This window comes from Antennarius striatus, chromosome 12 (genome assembly GCF_040054535.1).
Source record: "Antennarius striatus isolate MH-2024 chromosome 12, ASM4005453v1, whole genome shotgun sequence".
Classification (NCBI taxonomy): Eukaryota; Metazoa; Chordata; class Actinopteri; order Lophiiformes; family Antennariidae; genus Antennarius; species Antennarius striatus.
The window spans coordinates 4888258-4903899 of NC_090787.1; the positions used below are offsets into that span (position 1 = coordinate 4888258).

Genomic DNA, 15642 nt, shown 5'->3' on the forward strand with positions numbered 1-15642 from the left:
AGGCAAAAAGGGCGAGAGCTGGAAACGAGGCCCGACAGTTGTAACGCTAGCGCGGAGGGGAGGGGAGGCAGAGGGCAGCTGTCCCCGCTTGATTGATTGACTGATGTGGGAAGGATTTGAGGACCGGCCGAGCTAACCTGGTGTGACGCTTCTTAACATCATTTGAAACGAATTACTGTACACCGCTGTCAATATTTGCATATTCATTAAAAGATGTTGAACGAAAAAGCGGCCGAAGCTGTCTCGTTGCACTGACGAATCGCTCCCTTGGTATCCATCCGCAATGGGAGCTTTTTTTGTACCTGGCTAGCTTAGCTTGTTTTTTTTTTGGCAGTGATTCCAGGTCTAAATATGGCGCTTTGTATTTTGGCTCCGCTCTAAACAGCAGGAGAAACACTTAAAGTGAACACTCAGCTAGCTCTGCTCGCTAACTCGGCCGGGAGGTTGCTCTTTTGGGCTAACTAGCTAACGCTAGCGCGCTAACATGCTAGCGGAACGGGGGGCTAACTAGGGGGCTAACACCAGGTTAGCATCTGTGCTATGAAGAACCACATTATCCCAGGCTAGCTCATGCTAGCCCACGGGCATGTTAAACTTTATGTCCCCCTTGCCGCCACAAACAGTGAGAGCAGCTAACGGGAGTTAACAGCTAGCTCCAATAGGTGGGTGTGTGAAAGCACTTTGAGGCTAGCGTTAGCATTAGCTCACTGTTTTTCACAGAAACACAACTTGGGGTTTGGATTAAAAAACATTTTTGTTGTTTAAAGGATTGTTGTTTTTTAGAGCACATCGAAATTAGCAGTTTTTAATTATTTAATCCAACATAGAATGAATTTCCCATGTATAGAGACACGACTGAACATGAGGAATTTTTGTCCTGACAGTTCAGATGAAAACACAAAATTCATATTTTTATTATATTATTATATTTTTAATTATTTCAACATGGTTGTTTACATCTTTACATCTCTTCAAAAGTCATTGTTTTCAATCACTAACAAACATACATTTTCATTAATTTCTTACTTTGATACAAAGAAATTAACTTTACCCTCAAATCGTTACTTTCAGGCGGTTGTGAAGAAAATGACAAAGTGGCTTTTCTTTCAGTTTCCAAATCACACAATGTTTCTGAATATCTGTGAGTGACATTAAAAGTGTTTTTCTAAAGTTAATTTAAAATGATGGTAGTTTACTGATAAGTCTCAAAATGAACCCTTTGAAGACGAGCGTCTGGTTCTGTACAGACCTATAATCTGACAGCAGCATTCACAGCGGGCCCCCTCCCGTTCCTGTTGGACGGAGGCCTCCTGATCTTTAATGTTACTACTTTTTCATGCTCCTTAAAATCCCCCCAGGTCTTTTTATTGGTATTCAGTTCAGGTGACTGATGGTTATTCTGCAACGATCCAAGATTCATCTGAAACTCAGCCTTTGTGGACTTAAAGGTTCCGTTCTGTGGAAAAACTATACGAGCTAATCATCAGTGATCGAAGCGTTTTTAGAGCCTTAAGTTGCACCACTGTCTGTTCAGTTTAGACGTGAACGCCCCAGCTGATTTAGGTGTGTCATAACCGTTTATTCCTAGTAAATAAAACTATGAAACTGGTATTTTGTGTTTCCTCGTGTTGCCTTTGTTTCTTAAGCTTTGTTTGAAAAGCTGGTGAGTTTTAATAGGAGATTCACAGAAATTGAACTCATGAATGGGTCCAGTACATTTTAACAGCATTCTCTGTATGCTTAGGATCGTCTTCCTCTTGGAATTTAAGCGCCACCCAAGCCTCATCTTCCTCACAGATGGTGAGATGTTTTCCTCTCGGATGTCCTGATCCTTCATGGATCCGTCTAACTCTCGACGTGCTGCAGGTTTCCAATACCTGAGGACGCAAAGCAGAATAAAAATAAGCATTTTATGTTTGAGCTACACATGCTACACATGATTTTCTGTTTATCCTCCCTCACAGCAGATAATAACCATCTTTCATGTATCATACTGATTATTAAAGTGTATTCTAATTGTGTAACGTGTGTGCTGTGTAGGTTGGCCACCTGTCCCTGCTCTCTATGATGCCCCAGCGTTTGCAGCATCTTCAGTGAACACGATGGCAGCCCAGTCGGTTTCCATAGACAAGTACCCACAGGCGGAGCATCAGGTGGGTGGGGGGTGGGGTGGGGGTTGATTTAGCACCTCAAGGTCTGCGTGACCTACTTCAGTTGGCAGACGAATCATCTGCTCTCCACTCAAGACGATGGGCCACGAGTGTCTTTAGCAGCGACACCTGAACGACTCAAAGCTCTTTTTTTGTTTTTTCGTTCAGCGTTGTTTTCCTGTGGATCCTCCTGGGTTATTTTTAGTGGTGTTAAGTCAGCCAAACAAAGGGAAACACTTCATGCATGCGGCGCTGGAACACAGGCTCAGTTAATGTCGTTATCGTTAGTTTGAATAATCCGTTGGCAGCGTCCACGCGTGTCTGCGGCGGTGGCTGCCTCAAATAGATCGACCCCCGATGCAGAAGGGAGCTTCTGTTTTATTTCTTCCATAAATTACTTACAAAACATCTTTATTCAAGTGCCAAATTCATTGATGTCGATTACCAAGAAGGAGCTATGACTAATGGGAAATGTTCCACTCCGAGCGAGTGATTATTTTTAGATTGTTTGGACTGAATTTAAGTCATTGTTGGTCTCAGTCTCATGGTAGAGGGACGGCTGTTAAAGCCGTGGAAGGGCTTCTGGTCCGCTGGGAGGCAGCGAAAGAAAATCTGTGAACGCGTGTCACAGTTTACAGCCATGTTTTAACCTGAGCTTGCATTTGCATGTGGTGACAGGTGTTTGTCCACACACGGGTAGGACGATATTCTCAGTCGTAATCCGATCAGGAAAGTGTGGAGGTTCTGCGATTTGATTGGAGGCCCGTTAGGAAGGAGCACGTCTCTGCCTCCCTATCGATCCCTCACATTCATTTCTTGTAAAAATTCAAGATCTTATGAGAAATATAAGTTTTTGAAGTGGTTTCCAGACGGCGGCCTCATGATGCTCCAAAGGCCTCGCTCTGAAGCGAGGCTCTGTGTGCAGTCTGCCCCCTCTGCTCCCCCGGCTGTTCTCCTTCATCACATGATGTCTTTATGTCTCTCATTCTCTGCCGTTCTGTTCATCTCCATGTCAGTTTCTGTCTCGTCTATTACTCTGTGGTTGTTTTTTTCCTCCTCACGTCTCGATTTTTGGACGTTCCTGCAGATGCAAGGCGTGGCGACAGTAGACAGCGATACGGAGCAGAAGTTCATCGAGGGGGCGTTAGCAGAGGTGCCCAGCCCGGCCCCCGCCGAGCCACAGACACCCATGGATGCAGACAAAGCCTCTATATACAGGTGAGAAACCAAACGGCCAATCAAACGTCAGCTTTATTCTAACAATCCGCAAATAGTTTCAGTCAGAGACGTCAAATATTTTCTGGTTTCATTTCCATAAATATGAGGATTTGTTTGTTTTTCTTTATTTACAATGAACATAAATGAGATGTTTGGAAATGAAAACTCCCGTTTGTCTTTTGTAGACATCCCCTGTTCCCTCTGTTGGCTCTGCTGTTCGAGAAGTGTGAACATTCCACGCTGAGCTCCGACTGCATCACCTCGGCCAGCTTCGACGTCGACATTGAGAAATTCGTCAGCAGCCAGGAGAAGGAGGGCAAACCGTTCTTCAGCGAGGACCCCGAGCTGGACAGCCTGGTGAGGGTCTGGAGTTGTCCAGGTTTAGTTTGAGTTTTAATCTATTTGAAACCGATCTAAAGCCCGTGTTAACATCACACAACCCCCCCTGCAGATGGTGAAAGCCATCCAGGTGCTGCGGATCCACCTGCTGGAGCTGGAGAAGGTCAACGACCTCTGTAAGGACTTCTGCAGCCGCTACATCGCCTGCCTGAAGACCAAGATGAACAGCGAGACGCTGCTGAGCGGCGACCCCGGCAGCCCCTACTCCCCCGTCCAGGGTCAGGTCCAGAACTTCTCCCCCGCCAAGACTCAGGTGTGAACGGCAGGCGGGGGCGATGATGTAATTGTTTAGATGTTTGTGGTCTTCTCTAAATGGCCGCGTGTTCTGCAGACCCCCAGCTCCATCTCTGGGACCCTCAGTCCCCAGGGTCAGATCGTGGTGCCGGCGTCGGCCCTGCAGCAAGGCAATGTTACCGTGACGACCGTCAACCCCACCCAGGTGGTCGCAGGTATGTCACCATGGCATACGACTCCGCCCTCAGGTACCGTCCCGCCGTACCTGCAGCTCCGATGGTGACGAATCCCACGAGACGCCGTGTTTACAGGAGCATTCTGTAGCTCAGTGTGTGTGTGTGTGTGTGTGTGCGCGCACGTGTGTGTGTGTGTTGCAGGCGGCACCGTCTACCAGCCTGTGACCGTCGTCACTCCTCAGGGTCAGGTGGTGACACAGGCTCTGTCTCCCGGGACGATACGCGTCCAGAACAATCAGGTGAAGCTTTGCTCCACAGACAGGAAGATGTATCAGTTCTGAATTGATCGGTGTAGAACTGATCAGTTGTGAATTGATCTGTTCTCCCAGCTCCAGCTGCAGTTCCATCAGGACCTGAATCTCTTCAACCACGACGACAGCTCCACAAAGAACAAGCGCGGCGTCCTGCCCAAACACGCCACCAACGTCATGCGTTCGTGGCTCTTTCAGCACATCGGGGTGAGTCAGCTCTCCAGCGGCAGGCCCCGCCCCCTTAGCGACGCAGCCCCGCCTCTCATCCACCCCTATTTTGTTTTGTTTTTTGTCCCCCAGCATCCGTATCCCACGGAGGACGAGAAGAAGCAGATTGCCACCCAGACGAACCTGACGCTGCTGCAGGTCAACAACTGGTGAGTTTTTCCGGGTCCTGGGGGGGGCGTGGCCTGAACCCCAGACGCTGACGGCTTTCATCGACCCGCCTCCAGGTTCATCAACGCGCGGAGGCGGATCCTGCAGCCCATGTTGGACGCCAGCTCCTCCGAGACCCCAAAAACCAAGAAGAAGACCCCCCAGAACAGACCGCTGCAGCGCTTCTGGCCCGACTCCATCGCCGCTGGGGGGGGGACTCACCAGCAGGTCACCATGCCAGACGGTAGGCAGCCGCGCCGACCGCCGACAATCCACCCCCGCCGGTACGGCCTGACCGACGTTGATGCTGTGACCCTCAGGTACCATGGTGACCATGATCGGGGAGGGGCTACAGAGCCTCACGTCAGACGGTGCCACGCTGGCGGTGCAGCAGGTGATGCTGGGGGGCCACAGCGAGGACGAGTCGGGGGACAGCGGCGACGAAGATGACGACACGGACATGGCCGGGCTGGGCCTGGACAACAGCGACTCGTTGCAGTAGAGGCCCCGCCCCCTCTCACACACACACACACACACACACACACACATGAGGCGCGCTAACGAGTCGGTGGAACGCGTCACACACACATCAACGTTTACCAAGAGCACAAATCCCACAGGAGGGGCGGATCCTCCTGATTGGCCGCATCCGCCACACGTGTGTTTGTGTGTGAGTGAGTGTGAGTGCGTGCGCGTCAGGAGTCATTTCAGAAACCGTTTTATAAAATTTAGTTGATGTATGCGAGTGCACTTTTTTTTTTTTGTATATTTAAGCTAAAAAAAAAAAAAGATGAAATCAAAGCGTAGAGAAAAGAAAAGTGTTAAACACACAGTTTGTTCCTCCGTTACTTAAATGTCCACCGGTTTCTCCTCCTGGACGAGACGTTAAAGTTGTATCTGTAAGAGTTTGTCTTCACTTTTTGCATGCTTGTGTTTGAGTAGACGTGCACACTCTTACAACTGACTCTTACTGGCCCCCGGGGGCCCCGACGGAGCCGGAAGGGGGAGAGAGGATGCAGGGGGGAGGGAAGGGGTTAAAAGAGGAGAGAAGCTTATTTTTCTACCCGAACATGAACAGTCGTGTTTTTGTTTCATCCTGGTGTTCTCCTGTTTTTGTAAAGGAATATTTATGTACAGATTCATAATTAAAACTTAGCGACCCTGTTTTCCGGGGTTATTTGAAAGTTTTCTAAAAAACATGAAAAAGGAAAAACTTAATTGAATAATGCTGATTTAAAAAAATAATAATCAACCTTGCTATTTAAATTGGTTAACCTCACAACGCTAACAAGGCCTTACCTGTCGTCGTCTTTTCTAACACAAATCCCTCCCAGAAGCACAAAAAAAATGGTGAAATTGGTAAAAAAAAAAAAAAGAGAAAAAGACACTAAACCGCAGAAGCGTTGTCCGTTTTTTCACGCCGGTAACCAATGGCGACGGCGCCCGCTCACCTTTTTAACGGACGTTTTACTCATTGTGTATAACATGCATTACGTCTTTTAATCATTTTACGGTAGTCGCAGCGTATAGGCGTCACTTTCTCCGATGCACAATCCAGAACACTATGCTAATTACACAATCATGAAGCTGAGGCCCCTGGAGGTGGGGGTGGGGATGCCCCCCCCACACACACACACACGGACAAACCAACTCCATGATTAAAAAAAAAAGAAGTGGGACGTTTTTTGCACGCATTCAGCTTTTATTTATGTACACGCGACTGCGCTGACAGCAGTGGGAGGGTGGACTCCATGTTTGATGCCTGCCTGAAGGACTGAGGGCTGCGGCCACCCCCACAACACCCCCATGACCCCCCCCATCACCACAAGTAGTGAAATCTCCACCTCGTGTGAACGTCTGATGTTGTGATGGAAGCAGGAGATGAAGGAATCTGGTTGATAAAAGGTGAATTTCATGCAGGTGGGGGTTTGAGGGGGCTATTGGAGTTGGGGGGGTGCAGTGACCCCGGCTGGGCCCCTGCTGAGCTCTGGGTTCCTCAGTTCCGTCTTGCTTTTTATGAAGCGCTCTTCACTTTTCTCTCATCTGTTTTGCCTTAGAGCTTTCTATTTTGGAATAAACGATGCCTAACTCTCTGCTGTGCTCCGCCTCTTCTCTGCCACCCCCCAAAAAAAGTCTCCATTGCTGAGTTTCTGTCTTTATATTTAGTTTTTCTTACACGTAGAAATGTGTGAGGTGAATCCTGTTAGTTGTCTGTGCTCACAGCTGAAGAGTTTCGAGTCTCTTCTCTCTGGAAAACAAAACAGATTTAATCTTTTCAAATTTTTGGGATGTTTCAAATTAAGGTTATTTAATATAAAAGTTTCTAAAACCACCTGATAGTTTAGTAAAAATGTCTCCAGACTAAAAAGATGTCACAAACAGGTTTTTTAAAGATGCACTAATATCTTTAAACATTTTAAATTAAAAATATTGAATTATTTTCTGCATGTCTTTGTGAAGGGGTGGGGCTTTAACCCAACAACCAATCACATCGCTCACTGACCTCCATCTGCTGGCGGACCCAGCTGAGCGACTGCGTGATGCGTGTGTACACCCCCGGTTTGTTCCTCACGGCGCAGCCGATCCCCCAGCTGGTGGCCCCCACCAGCTTCCACACAGACGAGTCCTCACAGGCCAAGGGCCCCCCACTGTCCCCCTGAGGTCACACACAGAGAGTCACTTTATTTTTATGAAGGTATTAAAATATTTTAGTGCAGTTATAAAATAATGAGTCATTACTGGTCCCGTTTTTTTCTATTTAATTCCACATTTCCGGAAAGGACTGAACTTACTGTAAAGTTCATTAAAATGTACTTCTTATAAATAAATGTAATAAATATTAGTATTTTCATCATGTAACCATTCTACGTATGTGGTTGATATTCTTTTAAATATAGTTTTAAAATTATGTTTGAATTTTGGTAACAGAAAACACAAACTTTTGAAAGTTGTAATAATTTAAATTAAGTAGCCTGAGATTGACCAATGTAAATGTGTATATACTAAATTCTGTTTAATTTTAAAGATTTACAATGAACAAATTGCACTTTTTTGGCAGAATGATCAATGTGTAATATATTTTTTTTAAAATTAAAAATATATAAGATAAACACCCCCCCCCCCATTCTGCTTGCAGCAGAACCATAAAATCTACAATCTGGAATCAATTATTTTCAAAATGTGATGAAAATAAATGAACCTAAATGCACCCTGCTACCATGGAAACTTCAGAATGGGATTGCTAAACAACCCTAAATAGTCCTCACCTGGCAGGAATCTGTCCCCCCCTCCAGGAACCCGGCGCAGATCATCCAGGAGGAGATGTACCCGTTGTAGACCTCCGGCTGGTTGCAGGTCTTGGTGGAGAGCAGCGGCACCACGGCCGAACGCAGAACCACGCTGGTCTCTCCTGGACGGAACCGGCATGACTCAGCACAAACGGGACCACTGATGCACTCAGAAACTGCTGACTCACCCTCGTCCTCGGTCGCCCCCCAGCCGGAGATCCAGCACCTGGTGCCCTCCTGGAACTCCTCGCCGTAGTTGGGCAGGCAGATGGGCTCCACGAAGCCTGGGTGGGAGGGGCTTAATGATAAACCTGGATATCTTAAGCCTGAGTTCAGGTTCAGATCAAGCCTTTACCGTTGAACTCCAGCGGCGTCGCCAGCTTCATCAGGGCCACGTCGTAGTCCAGGCCTTTGGGCCTGTAGCGGGCGTGGTGGACGATCTGCTCCACCTCCAGAGCCTGAGCCGCGTTCACCGGCTGGTCCGTCAGCCCGGCGTGAACCACCCACATGGAGGGGTCGGCAAACCTGCCGACAAACACACGTCTGACACCTCCAGCCACAGCCGCTTGTTGTTGTTTACTTCACCCCCCCCCCCGCAGGGACAGAAATCTGATTCCTTCAACTTTGACTTCATGACGACGGATGCCAAGACGGAGGTGTTTACATCCGACACCTCCCTCGCTGGCAGCGGGTCATTCAACCCCGCAGGAGGCGATGGCTTCCAAGAAGAGACGACTTGAGCCTGTGAGGTCATGTGACTAAAAAACAGCAACAACGAGTCTCCAGAGGTCTCCTGGTTAGTCTAGAGCACATGTGTCAAACTCAAGGCCCGGGGGCCAAATGTGGCCCTCCATATCATTTTATGTGGCCCACGAGAGCATAAAAGGTCAGAATGTCTAAAAAAAAAAAAGTAATAAGTAAGCTTAAAAAATAAAAGTAAGCTTTGACTAAAACTACATTTCCCACAATGCAGTAACTAAGCTAATTTTAACTCTGACAACGTTTTGAACAAAGTTAATGTCCTAACTTGTGTTTAATGTTGTTTTTCTTCATTCATTGATAGTTAGGAATAGGAAATGAGTTTGACCCCCCCTGATCTAGAAGCTAATCATCTAGCTAACTAAGCTAATGGAGCTAGCTACTGTTATTATTATGTTGTGATGGTGTTGCCTTCGGTAACAGGCGCCTCACCCGAACACGCAGTGAGCGGCGGTGAGGATCCAGCGGGACGTGACGATGGAGCCCCCACACAGGTGCTCGCTGCCGAAGTGGAGGCTGACCTGCCAGGGGAACTGACCCGGCTTGGAGATGTTCCCCCCCACGATCCGGGTGCTGAAGCGAGGCCTGGAGCCGCACTCTGAGGGGTCAGAGGTCACGGAACCCACCGTCAAATAATCATCATCGGGGTTTTACAGGTGACGGTTCATTTTACTATATTTCTATAAATAGCTATAAATAGCTTTGAGCACCAAGAACAGAATCAGTGGACGTGTGCGTGTGAACGACGTGCTGCGTGCACGAGTCACATGACTCAACGCACGAGTCACATGACTTCATCTTAACTCGTCACGCGGTATGACTCACCCAGACACTTGAGCGTCGTCACCTTCCCTGAGCTGCACTCGGCTTTACTGCAGAGGAGACAGGAGGGGGCCACGTAAAATGATGTTGGGGGGCCACATTCGGCCCGCGGGCCTACAGTTTGGCATGTTTGTTAACGCCTCCTACCTGGAGGTGGTGGCATTCTGCAGCTTAATGATCTGTGATTGGCTGAGGTTCATGGACACCAGGTGGAGCTGGAAGTCTTCCTCGATGGAGGTGAGGAAGACGAAGAACGACTCCACATACCTGAGGGAGGGGCGCAGGACCAAGACACGTTCACGTCAAGTGTTTTCATGCTACGAGGTGAACAACCCAGATCCAGATCAAAGAGGGAGGGGGGCGCAGGGGGGGCGGGGTGGAGGTGCTAATAGACCCTGAAGGAACCTGGAGTATCCCAGCTGCCTGCAGGCCGACGCCCCCAGCCAGTTGTTCCAGCCCTCCGAACACACGGTCCTCCAGACTCCTCCCCTCAGGACCTGCAGGACGGAGCTCTGCCCACTCAGACGCACTGACGCACACACACACACACACACACACACACACACACACACACACACACACACACACACACACACAGGTAACATTCTCAGCTAGTGTTCACCTCCTAGCTTCTAGTGTGTGTGTGTGTGTGTTTGTGTGTGTGTGTGTGTGTGTGTGTGTGTGTGTGTGTGTGTGTGTGTGTGTGTGTGTGTGTGTGTGTGTGTCGTACCACAGCCGAGCTCGTCCTCCCCGTTCTCACAGTCCAGCTGTCCGTCACACTGAGCCGAGGTTCTGATGCATTTAGATGTGGAACCACAGCGAAACTTCCCCACGCAGCTCAGACCCACTGTAGACACACACACACACACATCAAACATTGATGGGGGGTCCACGCCACACCGGCGCCATTAACCTCTTCACCTCCCAGTCCGATAGCGAGGGCGAGCATGAGCGTCAGGATGAGGCAGGAGGCGATGAGCACCTCCAGGCGGTGCGCCAGAAGGCGGCTTCTCCAGCTCTTATCCAGGTCGTCGTCTGGGGAGACAAGACATCTGATTGGATGTTCAACCAGGAGAGGATATTTTTATTAGGTTTAACCGTCTGATTGGACTGTCTGTGGGACAGCGAGCCGGGGGGGCCACAACATGGACGTTCCTGTCGGGTTATTATCCTTCTCACACGGCGCCGCTCGTCTCACATGTCGACCAGATCCCGCTGTAACCCTACACCTGTGTGGTCATCACTGCGCCGGTACCTCGCCAACATCTTGGGGGCCTCACCATGGATGAATGGCTGCACCTTGGTGATTGGCATGTTGGGGCTGGAGGCCACTGGGCGTTGGGGCTCCTCCTCGGGTTTGGCAGAGTCGTCCTCCGATTGGGAGTCGGGAGCAGGGGTGCCCAGCGGGCTGACAATGAGCGTGTTGGGGGTCTCGACGGTGGGGAGGTCGTCCTCCGTCACCGAAACCACCTCGATCCTGAAGGGGTCCGGCTGCTGGGGGGCCTCCAGCTTCAGGTCCTGGACAGAACAGAAGGGTTTTATCATGACAGTGGATTTCCCAGCTAACCGATGACGAAGAGACAACTCTGAAAGTCCCCAAAGAGGGGAGCCCCTTACCGTCTGAGCAGTAATCAATGTAATTATTCATGATTCTCATCTTTTTTTATGTTTTTAAAAATTAATTCTGTTGGTTGGATGCCATGAAATTATAGGAAATAATAGAAGTCTGATTCTAAAGACTCATTCGATGGGCAGTAACATATTAAAGCTGATTATTCCACCCACCGTTGGGGGAGACGACGCGTCGGCAGCAGGATCTGCTGAAGAAGAGACGAGAAACGTGGGGATGAACGGAGAAGACATCGGTGGAGGAGAAGAACGATGGAGACGAGAAAAAGGAAAATATTAATCCTCAAAAATAAAACTCTATTCCGGGGTTTGACCATCTTTCAGCCGACAATTCGATCTCCACCCAGATGTTTGTCATCGCGCCATCGTCCACTGTCCTTTCTTTAAGTCCGTCTGCCCCCTGACTCCTTCTGTCACTCTCCCTTTTTCTACCCTTCCTCTCTTTTACTCCCCTTTTCTTCCCCTTCTCTCCGTCCTGATGGCTGCCCCCCTCCTGCCGTGACTCCTCCTGTACAAAGGGACACCTGAGCAGGTGAGCGCCACTGCTTGGAGTGGGGATCGGGTGACGCTGAACCTCCCACTCTGAGGGTAAGATTACATGCTCATGTGTCCCAAAGTGTTCTTGGCGTGATGGATGTGGTGGTGGTGGTGGTGGTGGAGGTGGATAACACTGCTGGGACGCCGTCCAGTGGGGCCAGGCAAAGAAGAGAATGTTTCTGTGAAGACGTTTTCTAATAGAACCATTCAACTCGCTGAGAATCACTAATTTACTAAAATAAAACTTCATTCATCCTGTTGAAAAATGGTTGAATTTAACCTTTGGGGGGGGTGTCTTCATGAGGGGACAGCTTTCTGGGGCCCACGGGGACCAGCAGCTCATGTTCATAATGATAATACATTTACATATCTCATTAAAAATTCCTGCAAAAACAAATTATTTTCTAATTTTTATCTGGTAGAAGCGTCACTTAAAGGATCCTGGAATTGTAATAGAGCTAGTCCTCAATTTACGAACATTCAGAGATTCGAAAAAACGCGCTTCACCATGTCTGACTATCGTCCTGCAGTTCCTCTATCTGCCACAACTCCCTGGGGGCAGCATCGGTGTGTTCACGTAGCTCCCACTCTAGTCTCCTCCTCTTATTGTTTGTTGAGCTCAGGCGTTGTTCTTTTTTATACTTTACCGTTTATCATGGATGATAAAGTCTAATGTAGGAGCTGTTTTATAGTTTGTGTGTTTGTGTCTGCCTTATTTTTTATTTATTTTGCTTTAACTCTGATGCCGTGTCTCTTTGCTCACGTCTGATTGGCTGCTGCACCTTTCACAGGTGTTAAAGGTTTGGTGATCAGAGATCAGATCACTTCGGCGGTGGGAGGAACACGGTTCTCACCGGAACCAACGTCAGCCAGCAGATATAAAACCTAGTTAGTATTTCCACCTTTTAACCTGTTAATTTGTTATTTTTCTAATAAATGGTAACCTCACTCAAAGAGAAACACCTTCTGGACAATCCTGACCTGCCGTAATGACTATCAAGTGGAACCCTGGTTTGAAATAGTCACTACAGCTAGTGAAGGTAGTGGTGACCATCTCTCTGATGACAACTCTGCTTCTGACCCACAATAACTCCTCCCTGCTCCTCCTCCTCCTTCACTCTAAAGGTAAGCTACATGCTACATGCTAAAGTACCGTAGAGTGGCTGTAATCTACAAAGATTAACAGCGGGGATCCACATATCTATTAGTGATAAAAATAACAGCACTGCACAACTGTAGTGAGCACTTTATAAATAAAGTTGACTTGAATCGACTGTTGTTGATCTTAAAAACTAGTGGAGAGTTCTTTGAATGTCAAAGATTAAATTATAAGGAGCAAAACTTTACTATAAACTAATCTGAATTCAAAATGGTTTGCCACATTTAACATTTCTTTAAAAAAAATTCCTTAAACTTAAAATTTAAGAGTTTATGAATTTGCATGAACTCCAAACAGTTCTGTATAAAAATATAGATTTTATTCAACACTGCAGTTCATGTTACAACAATAAATTACACAACATACCTGGTGTCAAAGGTTTACCACATTAAGCTAACACTACGTATCTATGCTAATTAGCCCAGCTAATGTGAAGGTGGTATGTGTTTGTTTGGTGAACTAGATATCATCTTTCATAACACACACGTCCCATGAATCCATGGATTGTTCTTTTTCGGAGACGTCTGGATCCATCCGACTGGTTTGTGTCCTTTGGATGAGGTGTTTCCTCCTGGCTCTGAAGAATCTAGGAAGAAGCCCCCCCACTGTGATCACAGTGTCCTCCGGGGCAGGAAGTGGGTGCAGGCCTGGTGGCGTCCCACTGTGTTGCCCTTCTTGAGCTCTCCCTTGTGGGACAGGGCCAGGTAGACCCCCGGGTGGGCCAGAGAGGAGTAGGTGGTGTAGAGGTTCTCCTCCAGGTTCTCCTTCAGCTGGCAGTCGTCAGAAAACCGCTCCTGGTGAGGATACGTAGGATTACCTGACGGGTTACAAAGGAGGTTGGTGAGCCGGGCGGCTACTTACCGCTCCGTAGGCCAGTCCGTCCCTCCCCATGCAGAGGAACAGCCCGCTCTTCACCCCTCTGATCACCACCACTCCATGTTTCATCGCAAAAACCCTCAGCCAGCCTTGAGACGCAGGATAGAAGGGGTTTTATTCTAGTGAAGCGTCACAGAACCAGAATCTCTCTGGGGTAGGGGGGCATGAACTCACAGTTGTCGTTGGGTTTGTGGACACCCCCCACAGCGCCGTTGGCCATAATCTGGAGATGGTAGCCAATCCCAACGCGGCAGTAGAGCAACTGCTGCTTCATCCCTGTCCTGGTTGTTAGAGGCTTAGATTCTGCTTGTTTGGAATAGATTAAACCTGATTTATTTTATTTTATTATCAAATTGACAAGTTTTTGGTCAAACTGTTTAATTATCAGCTCAACCCAACAATCTAAAGATGGAACTTGAAGTAAATCAAGATGGAATTGGCACCAGCTCACCTTTTCCTTTTTGAAGCGAGTCCCTGATGTGGAGCAGCCAGAGGCCCCGGAGCCGAGCACCGGGGCCCTCAAGTGAGGCCTCGGCTTCCTGTTTCTTGGCTCCCATCCCTCCATCGTAGGCACTGAACACCAGCAGCAGCAGCAGCAGGGAGGAAACGCTCATCGCGAAACTCGTCAGACAGCCGCCAGCACACTGGGTGACGACGGCCTACAAACTGTCATGTCCTCTGATGAAGGGCCACAGTCAGGGTTTGGCTCCCGGTGTCCTAGGGCGCTTTTACGTCCTCCTCTTGTGCTGAAGCACCGATGGAGATACTCAGCTGCTCGCTATCAGTGACGTATCAGAAATCCCGACAAACGACGACGTCCACACACGTGTGATTTTCAGATGAACACGGATTCCCTCCAGCATCAAACCCGACGTGATTGGAAGTGGTCTGAACTCTGACACAGACTCTGTTTGGGTGTGGACTGCGTACACCAATGTTTTCATGTCGCCCAATCAGCCCTCTGACGGGCGAGAGGACATGCAAACTGTCTGTTCCCTATCACAATCGCTGAGATTAGCGAGCAGCTAGTTGATAGCGGGAGCGCACTCCTTCACACAAACACACAAGTTCAGGTCAGTCTGTCTACATTTCTAGTGTTTTCTTCCTGAAAAGGAAGAAAAGAAAGTTCCACACTCTGCTGCTCGCGGTCATAAAAGTCTGATGAAGTTTTTAAGTCTGAAACATCTCTGGAGCATCACAGGAAAACGTTGCATCATTCAAAAAAACAAAAAACCCCAAAGATAGATCCAACTCATTTGGTGCTACTAATTCTGATCTGAACTATTCATCTTAGTATCTGTGGTAAAAATTCCCAAACTCTGCATTGGTCTCAAACTACCAGAACTCAGGTTGGGAGCACTAACACTTTTAGCTTAAAGGCTACATGTAAACTGAACTTTCTAAGTCTATATCTGTAAAATAAATCTACATCTTAGAAGGCTGCAACGTACTTTTGCAAAGTTTCAGAAATAATTTGACTAAAATTTTAATGTTTATGGTGTAACTTCATAAGTTGAGTTTGAGTTAACAGGCTAACTAAAGTTTAAATTAAATGATGCTGTCTCTTGTGAAGCTTGACATAAATTCAAACTATTTAGTGCTAATCACATAATTTGGTGACATTCTGAAGGGGATCATGGGAGTTGTTGTCTTGTTGTTGTCAAACAATAACCATTGCTGATAGAAGTCCGACTTGTTTCAGAAATAAGT

At 47.9% G+C, this 15642-nt stretch overlaps 3 protein-coding genes across 5 annotated transcripts; 1 reads left to right on the forward strand and 2 right to left on the reverse strand.

The window, feature by feature from the left end:
- The first annotated feature begins 698 nt into the window (after positions 1–698).
- Positions 699–6956, forward strand: pknox1.1 (pbx/knotted 1 homeobox 1.1). Of its 2 annotated transcripts, none has more exons than XM_068328562.1 (11): positions 699–1800; positions 2041–2153; positions 3238–3368; positions 3554–3725; positions 3820–4020; positions 4099–4216; positions 4379–4476; positions 4567–4695; positions 4789–4865; positions 4941–5107; positions 5184–6956. In XM_068328562.1, exons 1-11 carry the CDS (start codon positions 1704–1706, stop codon positions 5363–5365), a joined length of 1485 nt encoding a protein of 494 aa, XP_068184663.1. In that variant the 5' UTR covers positions 699–1703; the 3' UTR covers positions 5366–6956. The 2 variants fall into 2 exon arrangements, with proteins under 2 accessions (XP_068184663.1, XP_068184662.1); XM_068328561.1 differs by having other exon boundaries at positions 700–1800; positions 4099–4249.
- A 31-nt stretch (positions 6957–6987) lies between these two features.
- tmprss3a (transmembrane serine protease 3a) lies at positions 6988–11594 on the reverse strand. Its single transcript, XM_068330233.1, has 13 exons — positions 11517–11594; positions 11012–11249; positions 10653–10766; positions 10462–10578; positions 10137–10260; positions 9879–9998; positions 9735–9781; positions 9342–9507; positions 8506–8675; positions 8339–8434; positions 8130–8272; positions 7367–7519; positions 6988–7111 (listed from the first exon to the last, which is right to left on the reverse strand). Exons 1-13 carry the CDS (start codon positions 11592–11594, stop codon positions 7067–7069), a joined length of 1611 nt encoding a protein of 536 aa, XP_068186334.1. The 3' UTR covers positions 6988–7066.
- Positions 11595–13437: 1843 nt separating this feature from the next.
- Positions 13438–15291, reverse strand: fgf9 (fibroblast growth factor 9). 2 transcript variants are annotated; one of them, XM_068328563.1, is made up of 4 exons: positions 14384–15291; positions 14107–14238; positions 13918–14021; positions 13438–13850 (listed from the first exon to the last, which is right to left on the reverse strand). In XM_068328563.1, the coding sequence occupies exons 1-4, from the start codon at positions 14544–14546 to the stop codon at positions 13668–13670; spliced, it is 582 nt and encodes a 193-aa protein (XP_068184664.1). In that variant the 5' UTR covers positions 14547–15291; the 3' UTR covers positions 13438–13667. The 2 variants fall into 2 exon arrangements, with proteins under 2 accessions (XP_068184664.1, XP_068184665.1); XM_068328564.1 differs by having other exon boundaries at positions 13443–13850; positions 14107–14235; positions 14384–15272.
- Positions 15292–15642: the final 351 nt, after the last annotated feature.